The sequence below is a fragment of the Suillus clintonianus genome, assembly GCF_016758775.1.
Source record: "Suillus clintonianus strain FC179 chromosome Unknown DEU56scaffold_51, whole genome shotgun sequence".
Taxonomy (NCBI): Eukaryota; Fungi; Basidiomycota; class Agaricomycetes; order Boletales; family Suillaceae; genus Suillus; species Suillus clintonianus.
The window spans coordinates 236260-264155 of record NW_024539275.1 but is presented as its reverse complement, the minus strand read 5'-3'; the positions used below and the strand labels follow the sequence as shown (position 1 = coordinate 264155).

The following is a 27896-nucleotide window of genomic DNA, read 5'->3' as shown; positions in this document are numbered from 1 at the left end:
TATGTAAGCAGCCTGACTTTGAAGTTCCGGTTAAACCGGTGAATCAGAACCGGCTTTAGCCGGCGCTAGCCAAACCTGCGGCAACACTATAGAGGCGCGTTGTGCGCAAGACACATCTCTCTTCCTACCATCACTCTCCTCATTACCTGTACACTACAATACCCAGCATTCTCCAAGCATTCAAATGAACTTGTATACCACGCACGATGATAATTATGCCACACCATACATTACGTCCCAGGACTCGGAACACCGCCTTACTTCCATGAACTTGAACAACGAGGCTTCCCAGTTAGATTTTGCACCTAGCCAACGTATTGGCGCTTCTCTATACACGGCATATCAGATTGAATCTTCGCATCAATTTCGTCAACCAGCACATTTCGAGTCCCTTCAGCCATTGCCTCGTTTAAACCTTGCATCAAGCAGCAGTGGGACCAGCACTCACAACTCTGTCCCGTCTCTCACCGAAAAACAACAACTCATTCAAAACAGCACCTGTGACTCGTTCCTTCAACTTTATCAGCTCAACGAACTCGCAGCTCAAATCAGCGACTCAAAATTGTGGGAACTACAGTGTCCTGTCAACAACTGCTGGGTGAGAACGGGCATTCGCAGCCACATTAGTTTGACCACTCGAGGGCAATTTATGCCTCTAGAAAAGCATTGTGGATCACGCGCTTGTGGTTCTCGCAAGTCTCTCCAGAAGGAGACTTTGAACAGCTCTCGCGAAACTGTTATCGCTACTTTTCATCCATCGCACACTTTGCACAAAAGGTGGTAAGTCAATCTTTAGTATCATCGTTTTCTGATTCTGATTTGCATACTAGTGACTCAAATCTTACGCTTATCGAAACAGCACCTTCGTGCTCCGGTCTCGCTATGCTTGACTGGCCGTCGCTTCCTGGCATTCCTCCAGAGGCTAATTTCCCCTGGCTACGCACACGAGAAGGCCCCGACAAACTGCTGTTCGATGTCAACCTCATCGACGGTGTTCTATACGCTCGATCGTCTGACTGCACTCGTGATGCAGATAATGAACCTGCTTGCTTCCCTTGTCAACAATTGCTCCCTCGTATTCTCGCTCTCGCTGAACTTGCAAAGGATCGAAGACAGTACACCCGTCATGGCATTCTCACACCTATTCAACTCCTCGACGTTATCAGTGAACGCAACAATAGCCTCAATTCATTCAAGCTGCAGGTATGTTTTTTTGTCTTGACGATCGACTGCAATCGTTGCTCATGTTTCTTATATTAGAGTTTAAACGATGGTCGCAAGATCACTCGCATGCTGTCCCTTCTCGAAGATCATTCTTCACTGGTAATGGCTCTAGCCCAGTGCGACGTCCCATGGCTCCGAAACCTCCTTCAAACTGCATTGAAAAATGGCGCGAGTATTCATACTATTCTCCGATTAATTGAGGATGCACTCGAGCGGGGCTATCGGCCATGGACAAGTGGGAAAGATGCCCAGGATCTCTCACTTCTTATACTGTGTCTCGGAGGACATAACCTCCTCTTTTCTCTCAGCCAGTGTCTCCCTATCCTATCCCTTCGAACTCTACGTCGACATGTCTCATTTGTCAAGATCGCACCAACCGTGGGCAAGATCACACACGATACCATCCGTCACAATATTGAATCTGTTGTAATTGCTCCCCGTGCCGAAGCTGGACTGAACACAATCCGTGGTGTCAGTTTCGTTGTTGACGAGACTGCACTTGAGGAAGCAGCTGTTTATCTCCCGCAGTCTAACAGCATTGGTGGTCTTTGTTGGACCCATTCTCATTGTGTCGACTCTACTCTTAACAACTATCATTCCGCTCTCAATATTGCCGAGGCTCTCAAGGCTGGCGACGTTCATCTTGGGAAGGAAGTTTTGGTCGTCGGTGCACACTTATTCAATGAAGATGGTGTCTATCCTATTCTCGCAGCACCAACGTGCAAGAGTGAAGCGGCCAGTGACATGGAGTTTATTTTCGAGTCCACCATCAAGTCCTGGTATGAGAGCGGAGCTGATACCAAGGTTGGACCAGTGTGGTCCTTTGCCACGGATGGCGACGCAACCAGACGTAAAGCTGGACATAGTGTATTTCTTCGTAATCCCCTTCCCATCACGTCCCCATTGTACGGCACACTCAGCAATCTTCGTGGCCTCAACACTCTAACTGGCGAACATGAAATCACCCTCGACTTCGATTACAAACACGTCATCAAACGTATGTACTAATTTCCACGTCTCTAACAAGTCTCCCTAACATTAATCTTTGCAGGCTTTGGTACAATGTTACGCTCTCGTGCCGGCATGCATCTAAATAACGGACGCTGCATCAATTCAAGCATGCTCGAGCGCTATCTCTCATGGGTTGACGGTGTGGATGAAACTCGGGCAACAAAGCTGTTGTATCCGGACGTTCCTCGTGCAGTCGAGTTGATGAAGGCTGTCATTTCCCTTAGCGAACTAGATCCTACAAAACCACCACACACTCCCGAAGGTACCTTCCCGCATGTTGACACTGTCGCCGACTTTGATGCGATCAAGATACTTGGACATATTCTCCGCAGCCTCGTTGACCCGTTTATCAACATCACACTTTCCCTCACTGAACAAACGATCTTGCTCAGTCGGCTTGCGCACCTGCTTTATGCATGTTACCATAATCAACGCCGCTCGTTCATGCCAAATCAGTTGTTTTACGACACTCAAACGCTTGTGAAAAATGCCGTGTTTTGCATCAAAAAACAACAGAATCTCGATCTGAATGCACCATTCACACTCCTCGACACTGGCGACGACTCCCTCGAGCTTCTATTCATGTTTCTCCGCATGTGTGGCGGGCATAACAGTGCTATAAACTATAAACAATCTCTTGATCGACTTGGTGCCACACGAGACATGGGAGGTGTCTATGCACGCAACCCCGATATCGCTCATGGTCACCACCATCTGAATCTCACATCACGCACTGAATCTGTCGACCATATCAATCGCTCAATGTGGCTGGGCGACATCATTTCTGGACACTGTAATCTGCAGAGCGCGTGGAAGCAGGGCTGCTACGAGGCCGTTGAACTCCTTCATGTCACACAGATTCCCTCATCGGCTTACGATTTCAACACTTACTTCTTCGCTGGTTCAGGAATTGACCTCATGTGCGTGTTTGGAGAGGGTAAGTATCCCAGCATTGACGACGGAGACGATAACGATCGGACGCTCATTGATTTGTTGATGCCAGAACAACAGGTAAGCGTGACTGATCATTCACTTCGAGTCTATGCTAATATGTGATTTTAGCCACGTGTAGAGTCAGACGACACCGAAGACGAACCAGAGCTTGATTTTGAAGAGATGCTTGAGGAAGCGCTTGATCCCACTCTATCGAACGACGTTGAGCCTGAGCCTAGCAACATTGAACCAACTTTGACGACACCTCCAAAAGGCCCCGGTATCCGTCCTGCTGATTATGTTTGGTGCGAGAAGAAATGGGTCCACAAGCAGACAGTTTGTCGGCTCGTTATCACACCTAACTTCACTCCGAAGTCCCAAGCTCGGCTATTTCGTGTTCGTGGATTTACATCAGTCAATAAGAAGTCAGGCGATGACGAGACAACGAACTTCCTGCACGGCGACAATTTCATGACGGGTGACCTGTTCCTAACCCTCATCCGCACCCCAAGCAAAGTCATTGCCCTCGCCCTCGCCCGCACAACCTTGATTTCAGAGAATGGTACATCACACGGACGAATCAAGACTGCGACACTGGCGTCTGCACGCAGCAATGTCAAGGTTACTGGGGAAATCATGATCATGTGCTCTTCGTCTGAGTCTCCTGGCCTGTGGGTCTGGAATGGTGCTTACCTCAAGGCAGCCTCAGCCGTTCCAGGAACCGCCATCACAACTCAGAAGGTTATCGCAATATCTGTTCCCAGTCACCTCCTTGAAATCGCCAACCCTCGTATTGTAGACGCGCTCAAACACTTGACACCAGATCAAGCACGCGAAGTGAACTCAAACGGTTCAACATGGGCAATGACTAACGATTCACTCCATGCTGCAATTAGTCTACTATGGCTGAAAATCGTCGATTCAAAGATCCCGATCAACTCCGTCGTTGCACTCGCCAATGAGAGTTCCAAATTTCCTTACAAGACAGAGAGCAGTACGTGCCACGGCTTGCTTGATGATGCTTCGTTACTTACACATCTTCTACTACTAGGCTTTGATGCACTTCTTTGCGCAGCTGGCACGGAGATGCTAGCCTCAACAGGGCGCAGGAAATCAGTCACTAGTGCTTGCCCATTGTGTGGAGAGGCGACGAAGGACATCCGCTCTCACATGGGTCGTCATATTCTGTGTGCTGTACGAGGGATCGAGGAGAACTTACCCACTCCTGTCAGCGGCTCGTTGCCGTGTGGTTTCTGTGGCTCGTCCGGCAATCCGGATTGTGCAGTCACGCTGAAGGAGACCAATCGGGGGATTAATTGGGAGACGTGGTGCCCTCGCAAAGAGGACTTCCAATATGGCAGTGCCAATAAAGGATCCAACAACCGTCCATGTCGAAATGTGCCGATCGTCTGCAAGCTCTGTGTTCACCCGAACCGCGAGATGGATTGGAAGCCAGCCATCTGGAGGTATAATCTCGAAGCGCATCTGACAGAAGAACACCCGGAGTACGCACATCCAGGAAAGCCCTCTGGTGCCTCCCTTCCGCACGACATGTTTGAATGCATGTTGCTCACTCCCCTTGAAGAGAAACGCCTTGGTGTGCCCACCCGTCCAGCATTCGTACTTACTGTGGAGAAGGAGAACATTGCAGTCAGCGCACGCGCTAAAACCTCGAAGCGCAAAGCAAATGCGCAGACATTTGTTTCTGCTGCTTCATTGTCGAAGAAGTCTCGACTCTCTCAAACTTCATGTTGATTTTGCGTAACCTGTCGTTCTTATTTACGTGCACTACCTCTTACTTCGAACTTGCTCCTACCATTCATTCTCATATCATCGTAACACTCTCGCTTTCATGTCGCACTCCATAGCATTGTAGCGCTTTTCTGGGGTCCTTGGTCTCCGATCATCTCGATCGTTCTGCATTCTTTAGTGACAGAAAATACTAGGTATGTAAGTTTGCGCTGTGACGGGTCACGGTGACACTAGTAGGTGTACCGTCGAAAAATATACATCCTAGTGTCTTGGTTCTTTTCATCGCCCACCTCTTGACCATAATATCGAAAATTATACAGGCCCCACAGACTTCACAAGCTCACAAGCCTACAAGCTGTACAAGCTGTACAGTCTGTGCCTCCTTGTACAAGCCTGTACAACGAGGGCTTAGCTGTAGGCTCTGTGAACTTGTACAGGCTTGTACAGAATTGTACAATCCTGTACAAGCCCCCCCTAGTTTGCTGATGCAGTCAATGGTGCAGGCACTTGTGGACTTCCACTCTTTCAATCAAGGACACTATTATTGAAGCCAAAGCAAGGAAGGGGAAGAAGGGTGTCAAAGAGGATTTTTTCATCCCGAAGCTCGAACTACTGCAAAGCTTTGAGGGTACAATCAAGAAATTGGGCACTTTGACAGGGCCAGGCGCCAACTCAACCGACACACACCCGCCCACAACCGTTTCGATCGCCGGGATTCCGCCCGATCGGGAAGCACGATCGAGATCACGTGACTTCTCGCTGAGGCGAGGTGCGTAAATTTCTGGACATAAGTTGTTCTAATTTCTCCACCAGTTTACTGATGTGACACCCTACCTTCATGCCATCCACGGACACGCGTTAGACAACGGGATCCCTGGATACCAAACCGCGCTTGCACTCACAACTGCAGCTGTAAGTTTTCCGTGATAGGGAAAGCAACCTCGTGATAGGCATGCTATGCAAGAGACACGAAACAGCTTCGCAACACAGCCTTAGTGGAAAGTACCAAGATGTCAAAATATAGTAGCCAGCGCTCCACCGTCATCTTGACTCGAATCCAATGAACCAAACAACTTGCCTCCTGGCCCATTTTTGCCAAAGGTGAAGCCCACCCAGACACCTCGGGCTTCTGGTTCTTCTTTCTCCTTCACCTTCTCCACGTTTCGCTGCTTGTCTTTCACCTCAGCGTACTTCGCCATGTCTTCCGCAGAAGTGAAATCATCATAGTACCCAGTGTCGATCTCTGAGTCAAGAGCAGGCACAAACGGTGCGCGTGTTGAGCGGAGGTCCTCCCATTGCATCCCGTCAAAGAAAGGGTGGCTTGTGACTTGGGTAAGAGTGGAGTATCGAACGCTCGAGTGCGAGATGAGCCTGAACAGGAAACAAGGGGTGTTCAGCGTCGTCAAACAACACGCGGTAGTAAGTCCTATACCTGGTCACGGCATCCCATGCGATATCCGTCAAGTTGAAGATCAAGTCTTCGGGCTTATCATACTCTGGCCTTCTCAGCACCTTCGTCCAGTTCTTCAGGTTTGTCCAAGTCTCCTCTGGCGTGCCGCCGCTAAACGGCGGGAAACCAGCAAGAAATTCAAAGAATATGCAACCTAGCGACCAGTAGTCGACTGAAAAGGTGTATGGCTTCCCTCTTAGGACCTCTGGCGCCATGTAGTCTGGGGAGCCAACTATGGAGTCTGCATACCGTGGGTCTTCAGCACGGATGGATTTGTACATGGAGCGGCGTTCCAGGGTGGAGCGGTAGACGACTTGGACGTCTTTCACTTTATCGAGCTGAGAAATGTTAGGGTGCACAGGATGACATCAGAGTCATGAGTACCTTCAATTTCATCGATTCAATACGCTTGGGATTAAGAGCACCGGTGGCAAGGCCGAAGTCAGTCAGCTTGACGTGGCCAGTGCCGTCCACAAGGAAATTCTGGAAACGCTATCAGTACTACAGAGCCCGCGCATGAGACAAAATTTCACCTCCGGCTTCAAGTCACGATGAATGTAACCAAGCTTGTGAAGCTCGTTGACAGCAACGAACATTTCTGAAATATAAAACCTTGCGTGCTCTTCCTTAAGAACGCCGGAGTTGTTGAGGAGAGTACGAAAATCGCCTCCGGGAACATACTCCATTGCTAAATATACGTGTTGTGCGTCCTGAAAAGCGTAAAGAAGTCTGACAAGCCATGGTGTTTTGGTTGCGGTGAGGATATCGCGCTCCACTAGAACGTGCCGCACCTTGGGAGGCATCAGCCTTCACGCAAATGTGCTAGTGAGATCACAAACCTCGTCCATCTTAAATAATGTACGCTTCTTCATCTTCTTGAGGGCGCATATCTCTCCTGTGTCCTGTTTCCGCGCCAAGAACACTTCGCCATAACCACCCTGCCCAACTTGTGCGATGATATGAAATTGGTCAACCCTCAGCTTTGCTCTACGTTTCCTCAGAATAACCCTCTCTCGCCCGCAATACGACTTGAACTCCTTTGCGTTCTCAGCGGCTGTTAGCTGCCTTTTGGTAGTATCTGCGTCAAAGCGTGCCCTCCTTTCCTTCCTGGATGCGATATATCCAAGGTTCATAAAGTAATAGTCGAGAAAAACTGGCAGGAGGATAGCCGGTGAGATCGCAGAAGTTCCCAAAGTGTAATGCTCACATAGTTGGGCAACGGTGGCCTTGCGCTTGACCTCGGCGCTCTGGAGCAACTCCCTCTCCCAGAGCTGAAACCCACCTGCTTTCACGGTTGTCGCGTTGCGTGCAGTGTCCATTGAAATGTCGTCAGACCATGCGCCGCCGCCAGGCTTTGCTGTACTCATGTGGATGTCCCGAAGTCCCATTGTGATGCCCTTTGCCGTTTCCATATGTATGTCGCGATATTGAGGTGAGTCTGATCGAGATGGCAGGGGAGCCATAGAGCAGATCTCAGTGTATATCCTCTAGAGGTTCTAATCTATGGATCCTGCTATCGATCTTTGTACGATGAAGGGGGTCGGTTGACAACTTGGGCCCACTGTGATTTGGTTCATGCCTCATTTGGATCTCTAGATCGATACGGTCACATGACTGGCGCGTTCTGTTCTGGATTTCCGAAACTACTGTAACATTACCAATATCGCTAATTGACCATGCCTCAAGTTCGCCCTACTCATATTGATCTTGCTTCAATCCTCGCAGAGCCCAACCCTTCTGTCGACCTGCGCCTACATGCATATGAAGCCTCCACATCTAATTTTCTCAGGGCGGTCACCAACTATGCAAACCGCGCAGTGGCAGAGATCACCAAACATAGGAACGCTCAGGAGGCGGACAAGAAGCGCTTGACTGAGAAGACTGCTGCAGTCAAAGCTGAAACTAATCAGTGCAAGGTGAAGGAGATCGAGCTGCTGGCTGGTACGTGGTCGTGCTTGTTGTGATGTAATTGTGCGGTGACGTCTCGCAGTAATGGAAAGGGAAAAAGAAGAGGTCCGAGAAGCTGAGATATCAATTACTGCTCTGAAACGCCAACTTGCATCCATCCGTGAAACTTGCCAGTCCATCGATGCAGAGATAGAGCAGTATCGTGCTCTGAACGCCAATCTAAAACGAGGTAGATACTATCGTTGTAATTTTCTTTCCTATACTTATCAGGCTACTCTCTGCAGAAAAAGACCGAGAGCGACAGACGCTAGAAATGCATGCAGCACAAACAGGGCCTGAATTAAATGCCTGCGAAACCCGTCTGCGTTGTCATATCGAGGGAATAGAGAAAGACCGGCTCCTAATCCGATTTACACACATCGACAAGATTGACATTGATCGCGAGTTTAGCTTCGTGCTCGATGTTGCATCCAGGTCGAATCAAGGTATGCAAGTTAAGGGCCTTTCTCGAAAAGTGGTGCTTATAAGATGCCAACCAACCAGTGATAACAACCACACCACCACTGCCCAATCTTCCCATACTACTCAACGAACTAAATGACATGAGAGATATATTCCGTTTTATCAAGTTGATGCGCTCGGCGTTTGCCCAATTGGTAGAGCAGCCCTAAAAATTCATCATGTCTTATATCGATTGTGAATCAATATTACATATCCCACAGCTCTTGCAATAATCTCCGAGAAAGCTATAAATTTATATGTACATACCATCTTGCCTTTCATGTCATTCATTGTTCAATCATCGTCTCCTTCTCCCCAACCCGTTCGATCTCTATGGCCGCCCGAGCTTCCCAACTTTGTTTTGGTCTTGCTCTTACGGCCACCCAGCTCCTTATACATTTCTCTCATCTCCACCTTGCCCGGCCGGCTTTGCGTAAGCTCCTCTTGCCGCCATTGCTCCTCTTTAAGCTCCTTTGGCGTCTGATAACCGGACTGTGATGGTGAAGTGCGGCCTGAGCCTCTCGAAGGTAACGGTGATGACGGAGGCGAGCGATTCGACACAGAATTGATGTAAACCATGCGCTAACAACAAATCATCAAGTCACGCTGCCAAACACAGGAAGACAAATTACCCACCCAATTCTGTTTCGACTCCCTCCTGGTCCACTTTCCAGGGGGAAGACTGTCGTCATGAAAATTTTCCTTCCTGTAATGCTGAAACCAAACTTGTAACACAACGCAGACTATTAGCATAGAGCATATTGAATTATATAAATTTGACTTGCTGTAGTTTAGCGTCTGACTCTTATTCCACTTTCTCGATACCCTAGCGCAAGTCACGAGCTCGGATATCCCAAGCCACCTGAAAATGCTTTGCGATACTTGAGTTGGAAATGCCTTTAGGGGGTCAGTCGAGAGACCCTTCATTGGCAGTCCACTCGCCAAGCGAGTAGGACCTCTTCTGGTGGGTGAAGAGGGGCGTGAAGAGGGGCGTGAAGCGGGGCGTGAAGGTCCCCTCGACCTTGCTGGCGTCCCTGGTGGTGAGAACTTGAGAATTGTAAGTAATTGGCACTAGAGTGGATGTCAAAAAGGCATACCACGCCAACGAGCTCATCATCTGAGTCATTCTCGGGCTGAGATTGCCTGGAAGACAGAGAAAGTCCATTCAAATCATGAGTTTGTGATTGCGATTTAAGCACGCCTTGTAGCAAACTCATTCTGCAGAGTTGAGTAGTGTTGGTGGTTTAGAATCTAGATGAGATGAAGCTTCGATCGGTGAAAACCACAGGCTGACTAAGATGGAATCATGATGTCACCTAATCGATTACAACCTCTGAGTCACAGTTATGTAAGGGCGGCCACAAGGCCAAAGGACTCCAATGAATTTAAAACAGACCAACTACCGTAAATTATAATCAAGCCTGACACCCAAGTTCATAGTACTTTTAAACTGACTTGAACAGCTGCCACACACCCTTTAAATATCCCACAATCTCGTCCGCACCGAGCTTGCTTTCCCCAAATATCCGATCCACAAAAGTGATCGGCACTTCGCCAACGGTGTACTCCAACGCCCGTGCCCTTACCATCATCTCCATCTGGAACACATACCCCCTGGACTGTGTTAGTGTAATGATATGCCGAAGAACAGGCAGCCGGTACAGTCTATACCAGCATCAAGTTCAGTCCGCTTTCTGTAACTGATCTACGCACCTGAAACTGCCTGTTAGGTCGCTCACGCCAGGGTTGAGCACAGTAGCAGCCAGAAAGTTTGCCCCTCGTGAAACAAGTTTGCGCTTCAGGTCCCAGCCGTGCACGCCACCAGGTTGAGTATCAGCGAGGTAAGGAGTTGATGTTGAACGATATCGCGTTCCCGTGACAATGTCAAGGTTATGTGCTTGTTGTAATCTGCGCATCGTTAAAGGGGAAGAGTTTGGAAAATAACAACACACCTTATGAATTGCGGGATGAACTTGGGCTGACGGGGTGCGTGTACATTAGAATTTGTTTGTCGAAGGATATCGGGGTACGTACATGATGCGAAAAGTCGGCGTCCATTATTATCACAAAGTCACCAGTGCAAAAATCGAGTCCATGGATGTATGCAGTCCTGCGCACACGTTCACGACGCGTTTCATTTTTCATAGTTATTCCCAGCACTTACCCGAGTCCAAGCTTCCCTGCCCGTGGTCTGAGAAGCTTGACCAACAATGAGCCAAACGTCGAAGAGTTGATACATTTGCACTCACTATTTTTTCCTCGCCGTAAGCCCTTGCCAGCTCAACGGCTACTTCTTGTGTCCCATCCGGACTCGCATCATCCACGATGATGATTTCCCATGCAAGCTGCCTGGCGTCTTCAGTCTGGCTTTCGGCATGTTAAGCAGACAGAACGCACTGTTCCTCAAAGACCTTTGCTAGCAACCAGATGATTATCGGGAGGTTCTTGCGCTCATTGTATGTTGGTAGAATAACAGAATACTTGTGGGTGTTTAGCGTGTTGTATTGGCCTTGCATGTTCAGCGACACTGGGCTAGCGAAAGGGTTCATTAACTTCTGTAGTCTTGCGACTTGATGGCAGTTAGCGTGCGAGTTTACAGCATCGGCCCTTCTTTACATATTGCGACGGCCTCCTCGAGCTCGCTGCTTATCGATGTCACCCTCAAGCACTGACCAAAGCACGTATCCGTCTATCACAGCGCTCAAGTCTCTGCTCACTACAACCCTCCGTATCACAACCACCGATAATCGAGTTTTTATCGGCACATTCATGGGCACCGATCAACTTCTGAATATCATCCTCGTCAACACTGAGGAATATATTCTGGGAAACGAAGCTAGTCGATTCGTCGGCCAAGTCATGCTTCCCTGGCGTCTTGTCCTTCATGTCGAAGCATTTGACAAGCAGAATACTTCAAATGGCAAATCAAAGGATAACAGGAGCTTGTACATCTAAATCGCAGTTCGAGGATACATGCATTAAACGACTTGTCCATATGGTATATATCTATTGTCCTGTCCTCCTCTCCTATATTCAAGGGTATATATGACAGAAATCCATGATCTTTCTTTCTCCTCGAGGAGCCCTTATATTCACCGTCCGCTGTGAGGATCCAGTGGGATATGGGCCTTTTGTGGGCGCCGCTGATAATGCGCAGGGTTGCTCTATTCTGGGGCGCGGGATTTTCATCCTTCGCTAGCGCGCTAGCCCTTGTATTTGTCCTTGTAGATCCACGCCATCCCAACGTCGCTGGCACCTTGTGCGACCTACAGATCAACATCAACATAAATTTTACAAGAATTAAGCCTGTTGCACTTACAGCCGCGCGATACCACTTAGCAGCTTCCTTCTTATCCTTCTTGCACCCTTTGCCATTGGCTAGGCAGAACCCGAGATCTTCTTGCGCATCACCATCACCGAGGTTGGCAGCAACTCGATAGTAACTCTGGGCAGTAGTGAGCACGAGACTAGAGACAACTAGTGGTGACGCACAACTGCCATCTTGTGGTCCTTAGCTACGCCCCAGCCATGAAAGAAGCACTGGCCAACCTCATAAATCGCTAGCACAAGCTCCGACTGAGGAAGATTCATGAGCGCTTCCACATATAGTGCCGCAGTTCGAACTCACCCTAACGGCTGTCACGTCCAATCCTTGTCTCGCCTTGCCCAGGTCGTCCACTGCACTTTCCGCGGCCTTTGTTAACCACTTAAATGCACTTTTCTCATTCTTCTCGCATCCCCACCCGTGCCTGAGCGTCAATCCCCACAAGAGCATCCCTATCCCGCATCCGCCCTCTTCCTTTGCACTTTTCTCGAAGCAAAATGCGCTATCCTGTAGTTTGTTGGCCTCGTGGTATTGTATTCCTAGCTGAAGATACTCCTGTGGAGTTGAAGGCTCGGTGGAAGGTGAACGGTTGCCCGGCGGGGAAGGTGAATGGGAAGGAAATTTTGAATTGCCAGTTGGGGATGGAGAGCCATCGCTCAAACGGTAAAAGGAGTATGAGGTAGAGTACAAGCTTGCTGGTGAGCTCGGACGCACAGACGGCGGGCGAGTGGAAAGTTGTACTTGGGAGTGGGATGAAAGCGTTGGAGAAGAAGCAGCATAGTTTGGTTGAAGATAGGACCGTGACGAGCTCGCCTCGGATTGGGGTGTAGGGGACAAAAACTTGCTTTCAGGGAAGACGCCCGTCTGGGGCGTAATTGGGGAAAGTGGAGTATGAGCGGTCCGTGGAGAACGGAGCCTTTGTGAATTTCGCTCAAGAACCTGGCGTTTCTGCTCTTCAGAAGAGAATATGGGGGGTCTGCCTGGCCTGGAAAAGTTCAAACGAGGAGTAGGGTCAACTATGGGTGATCTTCCGCCAAGTTTTGGTTCATTAACGGCGACTTGCTTGTCGATATCATGAGGTTTGGAAACCACGACGGTTGGAACGGGAGTACTAGGGCTTGAGTTGAATGGACGCATGTCATGAACCGAAGATTGTATGTTCAAACCGCCACTGGGTCCTAGAGTGGTATGCCAATCACGGCGGCTGTCAACAGAAGCGCCGGATGTGTGACTTTGCAGTGAATACATGCTGTTCTCTTCATAATACGACTCAAGTTCGTCATAGTATCCATTTGGTTCGTCCGTCAACGACAGAAATGACTTTCTGTTAAGATATTCAGCATTGCTAGCTGTCGAATTACGGAATTGCGAGTGCAAGAGAGGAGACTCGGGCACTCTCGGACTAGTTGCATACGGCCTTGGTGGAGAAATTGGGTGCAAATCCTGGACCTGCAGCGGTGTTGGAAAACCAGTTGTCCGAGAGGAAGATGGTACTGGCAAGGAGGAAATAGTAGCCTGCTTCCGGGCTTCATGTTCTTCTTTCCGTTGGACGGCCTGCCGTTTGGACGAAGTTCGCCGCACCAAGGTGTCTAGCGGCGATGAGTGGGCTAGGCGGACCCTGTTCTCATGTGGTAGTGTCGCCGCCATGATACATGGAGTCAGAGGTAAGTTAGGTTACTAGGGGTAACAACTCACTCCAGGGTGCATTGGTAACAATCATACTAATTACTTTATACTCACAGCGTTGGACGTGTGGCAGATCGAGATCACACTGGTCGTACCTTTCGAATGTGACGAACCTAAAACATTTGTGTTCTTGTCCTCCATGACGATTGTACACACATATATTTAGCTCCCAATGCAACAGATGGGACATAGTGCTATGTAGTGCTATCAACGAAACGCAAGGAACCTCCGGAAGCCTACGGATGCGTATATTCCGACCCGTCTTCTAAGTGTTGCGACAGCCGGGATGTCATCGATTCATCATATCTCGGTGTTCCAGGCACAATATTAATGATCATGCTTCCACTCGAGACCGCGAGAGCCTCTTGCCGGGCATTCCCGCAACAATGAGACTGTCAGTCACGCACATTTCCCTGTGTGAGCGGTCCTTGAGTTCAAATGATCGAGTAGAACAACTGTACAACACCAAACTAAACTCAGCTACATGATGGATGGACGTCTGACACTAGTACTCACTTCGACGTCAAGATCAACATGTAGTGAAAACATGTCTGTTTAACGTACGCGGGAGAGCCACTATGGCATCATATCGCGTATCTGTTAACGACCAGCTGGATTCATCCCTACTGCCAAGTTTACCGTGAATAGGAGTCTTGGTCTGCGTGGGGAGGCCCAGAGCAACAAACAGTGCACTCAAATACATAGATTGCTCTCTCAACTTGAGGCAAGTTGATACCAACAATCTGTATACAAGCCGCAGGTGGAGTATCATCAATAGGTCGTAAAGTGTAATCAAGAATCACATCGGTACGCTTTCCGACAAAGCGTGCACCACCTGGGCGCTTTTGGTAACAAAAGTAAATGTAAGCAAGAGCCGCTCCCATCCAACAATAAGCCCGCGTCTACTCAGCCTTGTAGTCGGGACGCAGAGACCGCACAACCTTGCCTGCGCGCCAGATCTCCTGGTCGTCGATCTCCTTCAGCTCTTTGGCCAGATCTTGGCGGTACGTCGAGCGACCGTTGAATTCGAGAGACTTGCGGGTCTCCGTACCATTTCGCACGCTCTCATACAACTGCTCAAAGATAGGTGTGTTGGTCTTCTCGAAGATGGGTGCCCAGTCAAGCGCACCGCGACGAGCGGTCGTGGAGCAGGCGTTGTACATGTAGTCCATGCTACGGACAATAAGGGAAAGGAAACATGAAATGGAAATAATCACTCACCCCTTCTGTCCAATCAAAGGGTATAGGGATTGAGTGGCCTCCTCGACGGTTTCGTTGAAGGCTTCCGAAGGAGAGTGGCCGTTGGCACGGAGCACTTTGTACTGCGCGCAGAACAGGCCCTCTAATAAACCGTCAGCTGAGAACATATATCTTGCGTCGAGAGAAAACTTACGGATGGCACCCATGAGCACACCACGTTCACCATAGAGATCAGAGTAAACCTCCTTCTCAAAGGTGGTCTCATACATGTACCCTGAGCCGACACCGACACCGAGAGCAACAGCCTTTTCCATGGCTTTACCAGTGACGTCCTGGAAGACGGCTACACTGGAGTTGATGCCACGACCCTCCTTGAATAGGGTGCGGACAGTACGGCCAGAACCTTTGGGCGCGACCAAGATGACATCGACGTCCTTGGGGGGTATAACCTTGGTGTCCTCTTTGTATACAACGGAGAAGCCGTGCGAGAAGTAGAGGGTCTTGCCTTTGGTAATAAGAGGTGCAACGGTGGACCAAGTTTGTGATTGTGCGGCATCAGAGAGAAGGTTCATGATGATCGTGCCCCGGTTGATGGCTTCTTCAATGGGGAAGAGAGTCTCTCCAGGAACCTAATCATATTTCAAGTTTACATTAGATACCTGAGAGCCAAAGAAGAAGCGAACATACCCAACCATCCTCCATGGCCTGCTGCCAGCTCTCGCCGTCTTTACGGACACCAACAATCACATTGAGGCCATTGTCACGCGCATTCAAGCCTTGACCGTGGCCCTGAGAACCATAGCCAATGAGAGCAAGGGTATCGTTCTTGAAGTAGTCCTGGAGCTTCGCAAGCGGCCAGTCACTTCGCTCGTAAACAACCTCCTCGGAGCCAGCAAAGTTGAGCGTCTTTACGCCCCGAGTAGCGGCCTATAGGCATGTGATCGTCAGCGCTTCTTAGTCACATCAATACGATTTTTTTTTACCTGGAAGGCGGGTTTGCGCGAGCTGCCTGCCAAAGCCTGGCGAGCAAGCAAAGAGTAGGATGCGGTCTGTGCAGGCTTGGCTGCGATTTTTGTACCGGCACGAGGTGCACGGCGAGAAGCAGCGCGGAGGGCTGAAGCTGAGCGGGACGCGAAGGAGGCCATGTTGAGTGGAGAAGAGGTTGGAAAGGGAGCTAAAGAACTATGTAAAATTTAGTTGTGCTTAATACCGAGTCATTATCGGCCGGCATTGTCCGATATGCCAGCGGAAACAAGCATAACGTCTACTACTAACGATCATCCCATTCAAGTTGAATCACTTTATATGCCTACGTCCGACTCAGTGATAGACACTGGAAGTCGATAGCCAGCAGAGCGAGACTATATATATGGCGCATTCGAATCGAACGAATCATTTTACACGCATATTTATCTGACAATGCAACAGATGCCGACAATATCTATAGAATGAAACACACCGGAAACCCATGAATGGATAGTAGATACGTCCATCATATCCCGACTTGTCTTCTGGGTGTCTGACCAACGCGATTGCCTGCAAGACCAGGATGTCTCGGCGTTCCAGGCACGATGATCTTTGAGCTGCTGCCACTCGAAACCTTGACCGCGAGAGCTTTCTCTGCCTCTTGCAGTGCATGCCTGCAACAAGCATCAATAAAATAGCCATTTCGTGAGATCGTCGGTCACGTACTCTTCCCTTTGTTTCGCGATTTGCGATTCCAATTCAGCTTTTCTGGAGAATTCTCGATCGGCTTGTCGCCGCATTCCGCGATCATCGAAGTCCTTGAATTTGACCGAGTAGAACACCGCACCAAATTCAGCTACAATCATCGTGAATTAACTCCAGTATAAGCGTGCAAGACAAATTGTCATACCTAGCCACATGGCATCAATCGCAGTGACCTGGGTCATATACTCTTTGGACGTCAAGATCAGCTCGTGGTAAACAACGTATGTGGGAGTATCTTGGTCGTCGTCAGCAAAACTGAGAAAAATAAAAATAAATCACACACATCCAAGACCATACAGCGCACTCGTAGGATGCAGATGCGTCGGGAGACCAGTGCGAATATTTACATACTCGCCGATACCCTTCACACGTGCACATTGGTGGAAATAGCCAGCAGTGATAGCTTTCCTACGAAACGGTCAATGCGACATAGGTGATGCAGCTATCGTACGGCACCTGACAACGTCGAAGTCTGTGCCAGCAGAAATGATCTCCATCTTTTGGAACTTCATGATATCCTCCAACTGAGCCCTCACCTCACGAGCTTTTCGTAGCAGTTTCGGATGCAGAAAGTGACGCGTAGCCCATTCATCGCGGAAGCTACGAGTTATATTGAGCACCTTGTATCGATAATAAGACGAACGGACTGACCCGTGGCTCTTCCACTGGTTGAAAACATTCAACAGCGTCAAATGGTCGCTCTCTGGTACGTTGAACTTTTCACGTGCTGCATCGGCCTCTTCCATCCTCTCCTTTGGTCTGTAGAAAATGCTTGGCACCGAAAGCATGGACACTATAGTCAACATCTCTGCTGAACACCTCATCTCCACGGATGCGATGAGCATCTTGGCCATTGAGGGCTCCATGGGGAACTCGGACATTTTCTTACCTACAGGCGTCAAATCGCCCAGGTTATCCAGCGCACCTAAAACCCAAAGTTGGTACATTGAATTTATGATGTTGGCTTGGGGCGGAGGGTCCATAAAGTCGAATTCAAGAAGGTTTTTGACGCCGAGGGACTTTAGGAGCAGAACAGTGTTGGCGAGATTGGTGCGCTGGATTTCTGGGATGGTGTTCGGGAACATCTCATTGCGAAACGCCATCTCTGTATACAGGCGGTAACAGAACCTGCACATTGATGAGGGAATTGATGTCGTGAAGCTAGAATGAACACATACCCGCTTCCTGTACGGCCGGCACGGCCAGTCCGCTGATTGGCGTTCGCTTGACTGACTGGTGTGATTTGCAGGGCGTCCATTCCGACCTTCGGGTTATACACCTTGAGCTTTGAGTAGCCTGCGTCGACCACATAGATAATGCCATCGACCGTCAAGGAAGTCTCGGCGATGTTAGTAGCTACGATGACCTTCCTTCGCCCGTCCGCAGTGGCTTCGAAAATCTTGGCCTGTAGATCGGCAGGCATCTGTGAATAGATTGGGAGCACTGCTAAAGGGGCAGGCTGATCAAGCTGCGCCAGTCGCTCTGTACAAAAGATTTAGAAAATGACGTCGCTGACATTTGGTGCTTACATACCGTTAACAACCTGACATGTAATTTCGATGTCTTCTTGTCCAGTCATAAATACGAGGATATCACCGGGAGGGAGCGAAAGATGAATTTGAAGAACCTGCTTCACAGCACTGTCGACATAGTCCTCGCAAGGTGACTTTGAATGGAACATCTCCACCGGAAATGTACGACCAGGAATCGTATAACAAGGGGCATTGCCATAGAACGCAGAAAACTGACATCACGTCAGACTTTGATTGCCAGAACAGTAATGGGGGATACTTGCCTTGTCGGCATTCATGGTTGCCGATGTAACGATGAGTCTTAAATCTCTTCTCCGAGACAGAACTGTAACAAAATAATGAGCCCAATGTCGTCTAGCTGGGCAACAACAAAGCGTACTCTTGCGAAGTAAACCCATGAGAACATCAGTGCTCAGTGAACGTTCGTGGGCCTCATCCAAAATGATTACGCTGTAACGGTCCAAATCACCTTCGTTCAAAGATTCTCGCTGAAGAACACCGTCCGTCATGTCTGTTAAAAAAAGTAAGGTCAGAGGTTGGAGGCGAGAGAGTATAACACTGTACATTTGATCTTGGTTTCTGCCGATGTGCAGTCCTCAAAACGGATCGCATAACCAACGGTAGAGCCAAGCTTGCACTGAACAAAGGGAGGATCAGCACAACCAAGAAGATCGATCTCTAAGACTTGCCTCCATCTCCTCAGCCACACGCTTTGCGACAGACATAGCGGCCACACGGCGTGGCTGAGTGCAACCAATGAGACCATATGCGCAGTACCCATCCTCATAAAGGAACTGCGCCAGCTGAGTGGTTTTCCCAGAACCAGTCTCGCCGACGACGATGACAACTGTAGAACACAGATATTAGACATTTAGGCACGGATGTGTAGCATAACTCTAACCCTGGTTTTCTCGGATGACCTTGAGAAGCTCGTCTCGACACGCAAATGCAGGCAAATACTCTCTTTGCTCCTTTAGTGTCCTGTTCTTCGCAAACGAACTGACCCCAGTGGAGGCCTTCAAGTGGCTGGCGAACTTAGAATCTCCCTTATAATCCTCTTTCTCACCAGACTTTGCCTTTGCTTCTGCCAGAGCTGTACCCAACATACCAAATGGACTACGTGAATGTCCAACTCGAGCTGCGCCACAAGGGCAGAGAATAAACACGCACCTTCAGCTTCGGCCTCCTCGTCCTTCACGCCCATGATGTTACCGAGTTGTGTGCCACCAAGAGATGCAAGTTTGGCAGCTGCCTTGGCCCTCTCTGCCTGTTCTCGCTTCTCTTTCACGAGAGCGCTCCCCTTCTTTGAGAAGATCGCCATGTCGCTCGTAGGGTCGCGGATTGGATTGATGGGCTCGAGTTGCTTCGTGAAAATGGTCTTGCCATCCAAGAAAGGTGGCTTGATATCATGCACCATGACATGCACCGTCGACTCAGATTCGTCTTCGAAGTCAAGATCGACTTCCTTACGGGTCGCGACACCGGAGGTCAGCATCCGATTAGCTTCCCAGAGGTCGTTGTCTGCATTCTACATAGAAAGTTAACAACTAAGAGAAGAGATTAAATATATCATGTCTCACATATTGCGCTTGCCTGGCCGATATTCTCCTCTACAATAAGCTTCAGCAACACTGACCTGCTCGCTGATGCAAACGACCACATACCACTTGCTTTTTCGAAATCTCTGCGTCCTTCAGTGCTGCGAGATCCTCGTATTGCGCCAATGGATTGTGTTCGTCGTCTCCAGCGACACCACCTTCCTCTGCTCCAGTATACCAATCCCGGTCCAGCCGCAGCTGCTCCTCCTCCCATTCCCTCACATCGACACCAAAGAGTCCATCATCCTCTGGGCTGCCGCCTCTCGGAACGCGCGGGGTCGGTGCATCCCAAGCACGATTCCTTGCCCCTCCCCAACCGGATCCTTCGCCCTCTTGTCGCCTCGGCGTTGAATCCCACCCGACATTAGGTACACGGACACTAGGCGCATCGCGGTTGCTACCACCACGCTCTGAGCGTGGTGTAGAGTCCCAGCCGCGTCCATTACGCTGATCCCTGTCATGGTCTCGTCGAACCCACCCCCTATCGTTATCCCGATTTGATCGTCGTTGGAAATCTCCGAGCCCTCGCGAAGTGTGAGACCGTTGCTCCTGCACCGCGGTGATTCCTTCTAAAGTGTTACCTTGGGGTCAGAAACCACACGCCAACAGCAGGATACAAGAATCGTACCTCTCTGCTTCTCGCGGTTTCGTCTATGTTCCTCCAAGCGCATTCGTGCGGTATCGGACAGACCGCCTGGATGAGATGGCGTCTCTTCCCCTCGCTGCCTTAAACTATTCCCTCGTCCGGCTGGCAAACCGGGGACTAGATGCAAGGTAAGAGAAAGCTATGAAAGCTGCAACCTTGTCGCACCTTTGAAAACAGTGTCATCACTCAGCCTCGGCTTTTTTCGAGGGCCGTTTTCAGATAGAGCCTGTTCTCTCTTTTCTTTTGCTAGTCGATCAAGGCCGAGCAAAGAGCCTCGAGGGGTTGGTGGTTCAATTGGCTTGGCAGGCTGGCGGAATGTGTGTCTCTGTAGATCATGAGTGAATATATAGAACTCTGAGCGCTGATAAACGTACGGTATCGCTCCTCACGAGGCCCCCTTGCCGGATTGGGTCAGGCTCGAGCACCTCGCTATCGTGGACTGTTATACCCTCAACAGGACGAGGAACGAGCCCGGAAGCCTCCTGCTTGACATGTGACAAGATTTCGTCATGGAGTTCGGTCAGAAAGGAATCTTGAAACTTGCCAAACGCCCGAGCCGCTGCAACAAAGTTGTCAGTGAACGTACCTGGATTCCGGTAAAGCAAAACTCACCTTTGGCGAAGCCTTCCGCGGAGTTGGTTTTAGCTATGTCAATAACACGCTCTGCGAGCAAGTCGTTTGGGTTCACGAGGTTCAATGCTCGTGAAAGTTGGATAGCGACCTGGTGCTTGAACCCATCGTCTGCATTCGGAGACGTCATTCGCTTAATTCAGTTCAACCTGCCTAGTCGTCGAAATGTTCAAAGAGGTTGCCAATGCACGTAGGTTTTGAAACCTAGGGCCTTGCTGTGCCAGACTGTTGGACGTACCAAAGACAGATAATTGTATTACGTCAGCGGCTGGCTCCCAGTGCCAAATAGCACTCACTGCCTATGTCACGGTAGCCTAAGAAAGGGCACTCTTTCCTTCGGATAAAGACACACGCATGATCCTAGAAAAACGATGGACTGCCTGGTTGACATCAGTAGTGCATGCTTTCTCAATGTCTCTGATTCTTTGAGACTTTTTAGTCTGAATTATAGCACTCAGCAGCTGCGAACAGTCGCCCCGGCTTTTCCAGTGATAAACCTCTCATGCTATCTATAACATGTATGCGACCGCGGTCTTTCCGGAATCCGGCTGCACCATCAATGAAGCTTGTGATGGAACCGAGTCGCACGGTCCGAGATTCCTTCTGCTGTGCGAGCCCATGTGGGCCCAGATCAGCGGTGTACAAGCATCGGAATGGCACACTAGTTCTTAGTGAGGGATACCACAGACAGATATGATCAACTGTGGTACGTTTTATTTTTGAGTCCTTGTATCTGGTGCTCCAGAATGTAAATGGTGTCACGAGCTAATTGTACAATTTTAGTCCAGCTCTTCGGGCCACGGCACTCGCGACTGAAGCAGCCCCTCAAGTGTTCTATGCTCGCATCCATTTGAAGCATCCATTCACAAAGCGCCATCGAATACCTGGACCCATGTGACTGGGTGAGCAATCTGGAGCTCACAATAAGCACTGTCTTCCAAGACAGTCAGCAATTGAAATGCTGGCAGTCGAACGGTGCGCTTTTTTTTTATTCAAAGCTTTCTCGTGAGATCGTCAGTCTATTTTGTGAGTGCGCCACTTTATGTCTCGAGGTTTCTCCGTCACCAGCACGCGCTTCCATGTCACGGGTCAAGGGGGCTCCCTCGCCATCATGCTTGCACTTGTGTCAATCCAATAAGCTGGTACATTTTCTCGTTGTTTCCGAGGTGTCGCCTTCTCCCTACCCGGGGGGCGTCATGACGCCCTGCTCTACCGCATGGTATACTTCACATAGACTCATCACGAGCTCAAAATCATCTCCCCACCCGCCAGGAGTCACGTTTAGGCTTAAATACAGAGACAGGACAGGGGGATCGTACTCTGGCCTTCCCTGGACATACTCCGTCAGTCTGACTATCTTTTGCCATGAAACTCAACGCTTTGAATGTCAGTTTCACTCTTGCTTCGCTTGCCGGATCTGCTTTGGCAGGTGCAGTCTATACTCTCAATGATAGAATCGTTGGTGAAGGCTTCTACAACTCCTTCAGTTTCGAGGCTATCGCCGACCCCACTCACGGGCGTGTGTATGTCTACTCGCACGCAATCCGCTCTGTTCCTTATTCGATGACAGGACATATGTGGACCAAGAAACAGCACAGAAACTCAACCTGACCTATGCCACGAGCAATACCTTTATCATGCGTGCAGATGACACCACGGTATTGACCCCCAGCGGCCCTGGCCGGAATTCGGTCAGAATTCTGTCCAACCGCCAGTACACAACGCATGTTGTCGTGTAAGTGATTCACCGCCGATGTCTCACCGACTGATGGTTTTCAATTAGCTTTGATATGCAGCATATGCCCGAAGGTTGTGGGTGAGCCTCTTGTGTTCGTCCGGAGAGTTCCATTACTCATTTATCTTAACACAGAACATGGCCTGTAAGTGGGTAGCACCGATGGAGTGAGCTGATAGTGATTTAAAACAGGCTGTCTGGGAAACCGACGGATCCAACTGGCCTGCTGGTGTCCGTGTTCTTCCCTTGCGTATGATAGCTCTCCTGACGTAGATCCTTATGCCAGGGTGAAGTCGATATTGTCGAAGGCGTGAACAATGTGGAGCCTAACCAGTCGACACTCCACACCAGCCCAAGTTTGTTCCGTATAATCTTTCTAGTTGGGCTATTTTCAACTCCTGTTATCACGCAGACTGCTCCATGCCAGCTTCCGCTTCCCAATTAGGGTATGTTTCGAGCCGTCATTGCACAAAACCATCCAACTAAAGTTCTCATTGTTTAGAACCACAGCTTCAACCAACTGTGACGCTACAGGTGTGGCCACCATCGCTTATTCAAAACTCGTACTAAAAATGCAACAGTCAATGGAAATTCAGGGTGTGGTGTGCGGCTCACGGAAGACTACAACAGTTTTGGTCCAGGATTCAACAGCATCAATGGAGGATGGTGCGTTGCTGCAAATGATGATTGATACTCTTGCGCCTTACGAGTTCTTCCGTAGGTATGCCATGGAGCGCACGAATAGCTATATCAAGGTTTGGTTCTGGGAGAGACATGACAAATCTGCTCCCTTCGATGCTACCACCGGTGCATGGGTCATCGACACCAACTTCTGGGTAATGGTCCTTACACCTCTGATAGATTAGCTGTTTACATATGACCCGACTGCCAGGGAACTCCTGCTGCCTACTTCCCTAACACCTACTGTGACCTCGAGTCTCACTTTGATGCCAACAACATTATCATCAACTTGACGTTATGTGAGTCTCGCCTTGTCTTGTAGTACTCTGTCATGCTAATGCGGCGCACAGGCGGCGACTGGGCAGGCAATGCGGCTGTCTATGCTGCTTCTGGATGCCCATCAGACTGCGTGAGTTACGTCGACAGTAAGTGTTCACCCACCAGCGTCTAGTACGGCTGTAGACCCTATATTATCATCCGCAGACAACCCTACGGCGTTCACAAACGCCTACTTCCAGTTCTCATCCATCAATGTTTACACATAGGTATCGCAGGAGGCTGTAAAAACAGAAATAGCTTCACATAGGTATCCATCTTGTGTTGCAAGTATAACGAAATGTAACAACATCTTAAGTGGAGCTTGAGAAGGATATCTCGTGCAAGTAACTACATTTTATTGGGCGAGCGTTCGTTGTCCGTTGTTTTCACCAAGCTTCTACTCAGACTTAGATCTTCACGAAGGATGCCGTTATTAGCTGCTTGGTTGTTAACATACGTTATCTGATTCAACTTTCACTGTAAGTAACGCCTGAACACGTGGTGCTGAAGAATCGGGCTTAGTATCAACGAATATGAATTTATGGTGTGGGAGGGGATCAGCGGGGATCAGATGGACCGATGAGTTATCAAGTATTGCTTCCCTGGTAATCACCGAAGGACACTACCCTGCCCAGTGTTCACACATACCGCTTCTTCCCCCTAAAATCCCCATATCGGTCTGCTTTGGGCATCCTCCCGAACTTCGGCTCCGCAGTTTCTGGAATAATCATAAGTTCAATTCGTGGAAGAAACTTTGCAATACTCACTGAGTATGTCCTTGTACACCGCGGGAACTCCTTCACTCCAAACCTCTCGCCACATATGGACACCTCCCCCAGCGTTGCTATCTAGCCCGTGCTGCTCCATAAACGCTCTGACGTCAAAGGCCGCACGCTTGTCCTTAGCAACCATAGGAATAGATAGACGGGACTGTTGGGGAAGGAGTAGCATGGTATAGCGGTGATATGTAGTCCCACGTTGTGGGTGCGGAGGTATATAGGCAGTGTGGGTGTTCAGGTTGGGCACTGGGGAAGGCGAAAGGCTTGAAAGAGATATATTCGGTCTGGATACAGGTCAGCCAACGAATTAAATGGAGAACATGTTGCTTACTGAAGCCAATGCAGATACGTCTGGAATGTTTGATTAGTCTCATCGGGAAAATCTGTGACCAATATCAGTCCCGGTCATGTAGAGCTTAATACCGACTGACCCGGATCGATCATCAAAAGAGTATATAGTCGCTCCTCTGGATGAAAGACGGTTGTAAATATCTTAGGAGGCTCTACAGTCTGAAATATCATCAGCGGAATGAATGCGTAAATGACTCCACCACATACCTGCTCTGGAAGAAGAAATACTCCTGGTTCTACGTGCTCGTACACGACTTTTGAAACAGTAACCGGAAGCCCTGTATTCGACTTCACTTTTGGGAAGTTAACCCGGAGGTCCAACGAAGGACGAATATCAGGCAAGACGTCTGGCACAACTTTCATCTGGTGGATACGCTCCATCTACAAAACATAAAATTGAGAATCGTTGCAGAACAGCTCAATATGCATACTTACCAGCAAGTCTAATGCACCCTCCTTCCTCCACCGCTGCTCCAGTAGGTGTCTGTCTACGATTTTTGACATGTCCGCTGGAGGACTGTGAGCAAGACACGATGCCCAGGCATGAACTTACTTACCCATCCCATTGGCACATTTCCACCTCACTTGAGGGAAATTTATCTCACTCTGCACTTCTAAAATTCTCAGCTTCTCCTCCAGCACCCGCAAAGCGTCCTGGTTAGGCTGAGGTGTCTCCTTTTCACGCGCAATGACACCCTCCAAAGCCTTTACCTCCTCCTTGAGCGCCATTGAATCCTCTTTGATGACCTTCAGTGCTTCATCGAACGCAGGAAGAACACCAAATGCAAGAGGCCTGTTCCATTCACGCGGATGTTGCAGCGAAATTCTAGGCCGACGTGTTCTAATTGCCCGAGACTGCCTCTTCTCCGGTGTCACGGGTTCTTCGGACGACTGAGACTGTGAGGCGTCAGTGTCTGCAGCTGTCGATGCGAGAGCTACTTGTATTGTCGCGCGTCGTCGCGCAAAATCAAGGGCTCGAGGTTGGAGACTGCGTAGGGCTAGCATTGTAACGTGCCTACCAGTATGGTTTGGAGAGAACGAAGGCTTTTGAACGAAATTTCTCTCCAAGTCAGATTCCATAAATGGAAATTTCTTGCTCATCACGGCAATCAGGGGCTATATGTGATAAATCGAATGAATAACATACAAATCGTATGTGTAGTATATCTATCAATCAAGCAATGGTATCGTAGATGGCAGTGAGATATAGAAGCACAATATGATAAATAACTGCAAGGACAACAAGTGAATTAGCATGGAGAAACATCAGACAACCATGAACCATAAAATTACGTATAAACAAGAGCAGGAAACAATTATGCACGACGAAGGAATACAACAGCTGAGGCGATATATACACCGATAACATGACAACCTAGAAAGTGGAGAAACACAATGCAGTGCGGGAAAGACTAGCCGCGACTCGGTCCTGCCGGAATCGATATTGAAACTCTGCAACATGACTCAGTATGGAGCGATGTAAATTTAAAAAAACCGACACATACCTCCATCCCGCACAACGGGATTCTGACAACGAAGACGTTCTTCTTGCTCTTCTCGTTCCATTTCAATTTCATATGGTGCCTTATACCCAGGTATCCGAACACCGATCTTGGGAGGTGAATGCTTGGGTTCCCAGCGACCACCGCCTGTTGCCTTACAGATAATACTGGACCTCCGTAGTGGATAGGCATCAAGTTCACCGTATGATGGTTCTGGGACCTCGAGTTCAGTAGGGGATAAGATAGAATTAGGTAATGGACGATGTCCAGTGCTGAAATGAGATGAGCTCCGGGCAACGCGAATGGGCCGAGAGGGTGGGGCTGGGGTGTCCACAGGAGATGCACAAACAGACGAATTAGGAGAAGGAGCTCTGGAATCTACCGGAGATTTGACAAGCATAGGAGTGGATGGTCTGGCATCTGGAGTGCGAGGCGAATTGCAGCCGTTGATCTGGTCCCAACAATCGTCGCAGACCTTCTTAACGACGACGGGTGACGTTGGGCTATCGTAATTTGAGATAGGGACGTTCCGCGGAGGATGAAGGAAATCGAGATTGGAAACGTCAAGCAAATGAGTTGTACGGGTGGTGCACTGATGGCAGAAAACGCCACCGCATTTTCTGCAATGCTGTTATGTACAATTAGCATTCTAGACCAACTAAGATATAAAATTCGAACTCACATGACGCCGTTCAAGAACCGAGAATTTGGTGCGGCAATAAAAATTATCACATGTAGTAGCGATAGAATCAGGCTGAGTGTGGTTAGCATTAGTATACTGAACAACAGTGTGTCACAATCGGTCCGCACCTTCCAGAGGCTCCTTGGCAATAAGACTGCCAGATGTTCATTAGTGCGTTGGGATAAGGCGAGATAGAGAGAGGATTCAGATGTTGAATCACTCTGCGAGCCTTGACGAAAATTGTCAGAAAAAAAGGAGGATATGTATCCCGAAGGTAATACCTTCAGCCAGAGAGGACGCGTCAGAGGAGCACTCTGACTCGTTGGAAGTCGATGAGCGAGGATAAGTCATTGATGAATGGGCCTTGGCAGCAAGATTAGCCAGTACGGTAGCGACTTGAAGAACAGACATGGAGGGAGGGAGGGAGGAAGAAGGTGAGGATTAAAGTGCGCAAATGCAACACGGTGACCGAGCTCATCTCTTCCGTTGCGACAAGTTATATCGAATCCCCATCATTGTCGTGGGAATAAATGGTGGACCATAACTACAACGGCGCTATTTTGAACCTTGAAAAAATTTGGACTTTTCTAGCGGATTGTAATTAGCCGACCCAGGCCGACCCTTACAACCTTGGCTGGAGCCGCTCGAGGCCGCTCGACGGGCTTCTTGTCATTGGAGGATTCGGTGGAAACGAACAAAGCCAAATCGATTTTATAACGTA

The 27896-nt window shown here is 49.2% G+C and overlaps 13 protein-coding genes across 13 annotated transcripts; 5 read left to right on the top strand and 8 right to left on the bottom strand.

The window, feature by feature from the left end:
- Nucleotides 1-1263: 1263 nt before the first annotated feature.
- On the top strand, nt 1264-3291 carry DEU56DRAFT_739455 (uncharacterized protein; the record flags this gene model as incomplete). The annotated part of the gene is made up of 2 exons (XM_041348731.1): nt 1264-2221; nt 2252-3291. Coding segments are annotated over 2 exons (1998 nt in total), but the record flags the coding sequence as incomplete, so codon positions are not given.
- A 1038-nt stretch (nt 3292-4329) lies between these two features.
- On the top strand, nt 4330-4773 carry DEU56DRAFT_721254 (uncharacterized protein; the record flags this gene model as incomplete). The annotated part of the gene is made up of 1 exon (XM_041347695.1): nt 4330-4773. A coding segment is annotated over one exon (444 nt), but the record flags the coding sequence as incomplete, so codon positions are not given.
- Nucleotides 4774-5647: 874 nt separating this feature from the next.
- DEU56DRAFT_812715 (AGC/NDR protein kinase) lies at nt 5648-7927 on the bottom strand. The gene is made up of 7 exons (XM_041353629.1): nt 7578-7927; nt 7210-7523; nt 6904-7161; nt 6755-6853; nt 6353-6708; nt 5823-6291; nt 5648-5754 (listed from the first exon to the last, which is right to left on the bottom strand). Exons 1-6 carry the CDS (start codon nt 7831-7833, stop codon nt 5934-5936), a joined length of 1641 nt encoding a protein of 546 aa, XP_041206964.1. The 5' UTR covers nt 7834-7927; the 3' UTR covers nt 5648-5754; nt 5823-5933.
- On the top strand, nt 7901-8949 carry DEU56DRAFT_973234 (chromosome segregation protein Spc25-domain-containing protein; the record flags this gene model as incomplete). Its single annotated transcript, XM_041359512.1, has 5 exons — nt 7901-7913; nt 8057-8311; nt 8361-8507; nt 8563-8763; nt 8822-8949. 5 exons carry the CDS (start codon nt 7901-7903, stop codon nt 8947-8949), a joined length of 744 nt encoding a protein of 247 aa, XP_041206963.1.
- Nucleotides 8948-10025, bottom strand: DEU56DRAFT_812712 (uncharacterized protein). The gene is made up of 4 exons (XM_041353628.1): nt 9877-10025; nt 9565-9826; nt 9416-9504; nt 8948-9361 (listed from the first exon to the last, which is right to left on the bottom strand). The coding sequence occupies exons 1-4, from the start codon at nt 9994-9996 to the stop codon at nt 9074-9076; spliced, it is 759 nt and encodes a 252-aa protein (XP_041206962.1). The 5' UTR covers nt 9997-10025; the 3' UTR covers nt 8948-9073.
- Nucleotides 10026-10064: 39 nt separating this feature from the next.
- DEU56DRAFT_812708 (glycosyltransferase family 2 protein) lies at nt 10065-11373 on the bottom strand. The gene is made up of 7 exons (XM_041353627.1): nt 11177-11373; nt 11029-11128; nt 10944-10978; nt 10814-10889; nt 10732-10757; nt 10493-10687; nt 10065-10444 (listed from the first exon to the last, which is right to left on the bottom strand). The coding sequence occupies exons 1-7, from the start codon at nt 11326-11328 to the stop codon at nt 10225-10227; spliced, it is 804 nt and encodes a 267-aa protein (XP_041206961.1). The 5' UTR covers nt 11329-11373; the 3' UTR covers nt 10065-10224.
- A 58-nt stretch (nt 11374-11431) lies between these two features.
- On the top strand, nt 11432-11734 carry DEU56DRAFT_914217 (uncharacterized protein; the record flags this gene model as incomplete). The annotated part of the gene is made up of 1 exon (XM_041357603.1): nt 11432-11734. The coding sequence occupies one exon, from the start codon at nt 11432-11434 to the stop codon at nt 11732-11734; it is 303 nt and encodes a 100-aa protein (XP_041206960.1).
- Nucleotides 11735-11858: 124 nt separating this feature from the next.
- DEU56DRAFT_446630 (uncharacterized protein) lies at nt 11859-13924 on the bottom strand. The gene is made up of 4 exons (XM_041346249.1): nt 12408-13924; nt 12272-12355; nt 12099-12224; nt 11859-12045 (listed from the first exon to the last, which is right to left on the bottom strand). Exons 1-4 carry the CDS (start codon nt 13749-13751, stop codon nt 11983-11985), a joined length of 1617 nt encoding a protein of 538 aa, XP_041206959.1. The 5' UTR covers nt 13752-13924; the 3' UTR covers nt 11859-11982.
- A 768-nt stretch (nt 13925-14692) lies between these two features.
- DEU56DRAFT_739482 (6-phosphogluconate dehydrogenase) lies at nt 14693-16135 on the bottom strand (the record flags this gene model as incomplete). Its single annotated transcript, XM_041348734.1, has 5 exons — nt 14693-14963; nt 15012-15132; nt 15184-15619; nt 15678-15917; nt 15974-16135. The coding sequence occupies 5 exons, from the start codon at nt 16133-16135 to the stop codon at nt 14693-14695; spliced, it is 1230 nt and encodes a 409-aa protein (XP_041206958.1).
- A 135-nt stretch (nt 16136-16270) lies between these two features.
- DEU56DRAFT_812699 (pre-mRNA splicing factor) lies at nt 16271-21382 on the bottom strand. The gene is made up of 20 exons (XM_041353626.1): nt 21110-21382; nt 20872-21056; nt 20663-20822; nt 20480-20614; nt 19918-20420; nt 19834-19863; nt 19424-19781; nt 19155-19346; nt 18943-19100; nt 18818-18890; nt 18633-18764; nt 18517-18578; nt 18255-18465; nt 17900-18203; nt 17373-17849; nt 17178-17321; nt 17005-17129; nt 16867-16956; nt 16683-16812; nt 16271-16630 (listed from the first exon to the last, which is right to left on the bottom strand). Exons 1-20 carry the CDS (start codon nt 21255-21257, stop codon nt 16483-16485), a joined length of 3765 nt encoding a protein of 1254 aa, XP_041206957.1. The 5' UTR covers nt 21258-21382; the 3' UTR covers nt 16271-16482.
- Nucleotides 21383-22492: 1110 nt separating this feature from the next.
- DEU56DRAFT_739456 (glycoside hydrolase family 16 protein) lies at nt 22493-24088 on the top strand (the record flags this gene model as incomplete). The annotated part of the gene is made up of 13 exons (XM_041348732.1): nt 22493-22650; nt 22698-22862; nt 22911-22943; nt 22998-23007; nt 23055-23093; nt 23149-23218; nt 23275-23308; nt 23365-23396; nt 23444-23528; nt 23584-23698; nt 23755-23842; nt 23894-23968; nt 24027-24088. 13 exons carry the CDS (start codon nt 22493-22495, stop codon nt 24086-24088), a joined length of 966 nt encoding a protein of 321 aa, XP_041206956.1.
- Nucleotides 24089-24213: 125 nt separating this feature from the next.
- DEU56DRAFT_812688 (phosphatidylethanolamine-binding protein) lies at nt 24214-26181 on the bottom strand. Its single transcript, XM_041353625.1, has 8 exons — nt 26139-26181; nt 25549-26083; nt 25427-25500; nt 25199-25372; nt 25072-25150; nt 24972-25023; nt 24629-24924; nt 24214-24579 (listed from the first exon to the last, which is right to left on the bottom strand). Exons 2-8 carry the CDS (start codon nt 26069-26071, stop codon nt 24500-24502), a joined length of 1278 nt encoding a protein of 425 aa, XP_041206955.1. The 5' UTR covers nt 26072-26083; nt 26139-26181; the 3' UTR covers nt 24214-24499.
- Nucleotides 26092-27843, bottom strand: DEU56DRAFT_812686 (FYVE zinc finger-domain-containing protein). The gene is made up of 5 exons (XM_041353624.1): nt 27457-27843; nt 27304-27404; nt 27176-27247; nt 26497-27121; nt 26092-26443 (listed from the first exon to the last, which is right to left on the bottom strand). The coding sequence occupies exons 1-5, from the start codon at nt 27584-27586 to the stop codon at nt 26367-26369; spliced, it is 1005 nt and encodes a 334-aa protein (XP_041206954.1). The 5' UTR covers nt 27587-27843; the 3' UTR covers nt 26092-26366.
- Between the last annotated feature and the right edge of the window lie 53 nt (nt 27844-27896).

Excerpts from the sequence above, each read along its gene's own strand:
- DEU56DRAFT_812688 (XM_041353625.1), bottom strand. The coding sequence starts at position 26,071 with ATGGAATCTGACTTGGAGAGAAATTTCGTTCAAAAGCCTTCGTTCTCT. Across the intron at positions 25,501-25,548 it reads GAAATGTGCCAATGGGATGG|CGGACATGTCAAAAATCGTA; the intron begins GTAAGTAAGTTC and ends ACAGTCCTCCAG. Across the intron at positions 25,024-25,071 it reads TCTTTTGATGATCGATCCGG|ATTTTCCCGATGAGACTAAT; the intron begins GTCAGTCGGTAT and ends TATTGGTCACAG.
- DEU56DRAFT_812699 (XM_041353626.1), bottom strand. The coding sequence starts at position 21,257 with ATGACGTCTCCGAATGCAGACGATGGGTTCAAGCACCAGGTCGCTATC. Across the intron at positions 20,421-20,479 it reads AAACCGCGAGAAGCAGAGAG|AAGGAATCACCGCGGTGCAG; the intron begins GTACGATTCTTG and ends GTAACACTTTAG. Across the intron at positions 19,101-19,154 it reads GGTCATCCGAGAAAACCAGG|TTGTCATCGTCGTCGGCGAG; the intron begins GTTAGAGTTATG and ends TGTGTTCTACAG.
- DEU56DRAFT_812708 (XM_041353627.1), bottom strand. The coding sequence starts at position 11,328 with ATGAACCCTTTCGCTAGCCCAGTGTCGCTGAACATGCAAGGCCAATAC. Across the intron at positions 10,979-11,028 it reads CTTACGGCGAGGAAAAAATA|CTTCTCAGACCACGGGCAGG; the intron begins GTGAGTGCAAAT and ends TTGTTGGTCAAG. Across the intron at positions 10,758-10,813 it reads ACGCCGACTTTTCGCATCAT|CCCAAGTTCATCCCGCAATT; the intron begins GTACGTACCCCG and ends GCACCCCGTCAG.
- DEU56DRAFT_812686 (XM_041353624.1), bottom strand. The coding sequence starts at position 27,586 with ATGTCTGTTCTTCAAGTCGCTACCGTACTGGCTAATCTTGCTGCCAAG. Across the intron at positions 27,405-27,456 it reads CGCGTCCTCTCTGGCTGAAG|GCTCGCAGAGTGATTCAACA; the intron begins GTATTACCTTCG and ends ATTTTCGTCAAG. Across the intron at positions 27,122-27,175 it reads CGGTTCTTGAACGGCGTCAT|CATTGCAGAAAATGCGGTGG; the intron begins GTGAGTTCGAAT and ends TGTACATAACAG.
- DEU56DRAFT_446630 (XM_041346249.1), bottom strand. The coding sequence starts at position 13,751 with ATGGCGGCGACACTACCACATGAGAACAGGGTCCGCCTAGCCCACTCA. Across the intron at positions 12,356-12,407 it reads TGGACGTGACAGCCGTTAGG|TCGGAGCTTGTGCTAGCGAT; the intron begins GTGAGTTCGAAC and ends AATCTTCCTCAG. Across the intron at positions 12,225-12,271 it reads AGGACCACAAGATGGCAGTT|AGTTACTATCGAGTTGCTGC; the intron begins GTGCGTCACCAC and ends ACTACTGCCCAG.
- DEU56DRAFT_812712 (XM_041353628.1), bottom strand. The coding sequence starts at position 9,996 with ATGAGTTTGCTACAAGGCGTGCTTAAATCGCAATCACAAACTCATGAT. Across the intron at positions 9,827-9,876 it reads ATGATGAGCTCGTTGGCGTG|TTCTCACCACCAGGGACGCC; the intron begins GTATGCCTTTTT and ends ACAATTCTCAAG. Across the intron at positions 9,505-9,564 it reads GAGTCAGACGCTAAACTACA|TTTGGTTTCAGCATTACAGG; the intron begins GCAAGTCAAATT and ends TTGTGTTACAAG.
- DEU56DRAFT_812715 (XM_041353629.1), bottom strand. The coding sequence starts at position 7,833 with ATGGCTCCCCTGCCATCTCGATCAGACTCACCTCAATATCGCGACATA. Across the intron at positions 7,524-7,577 it reads GGCCACCGTTGCCCAACTAT|TTTTTCTCGACTATTACTTT; the intron begins GTGAGCATTACA and ends TCCTCCTGCCAG. Across the intron at positions 6,292-6,352 it reads GCATGGGATGCCGTGACCAG|GCTCATCTCGCACTCGAGCG; the intron begins GTATAGGACTTA and ends TTTCCTGTTCAG.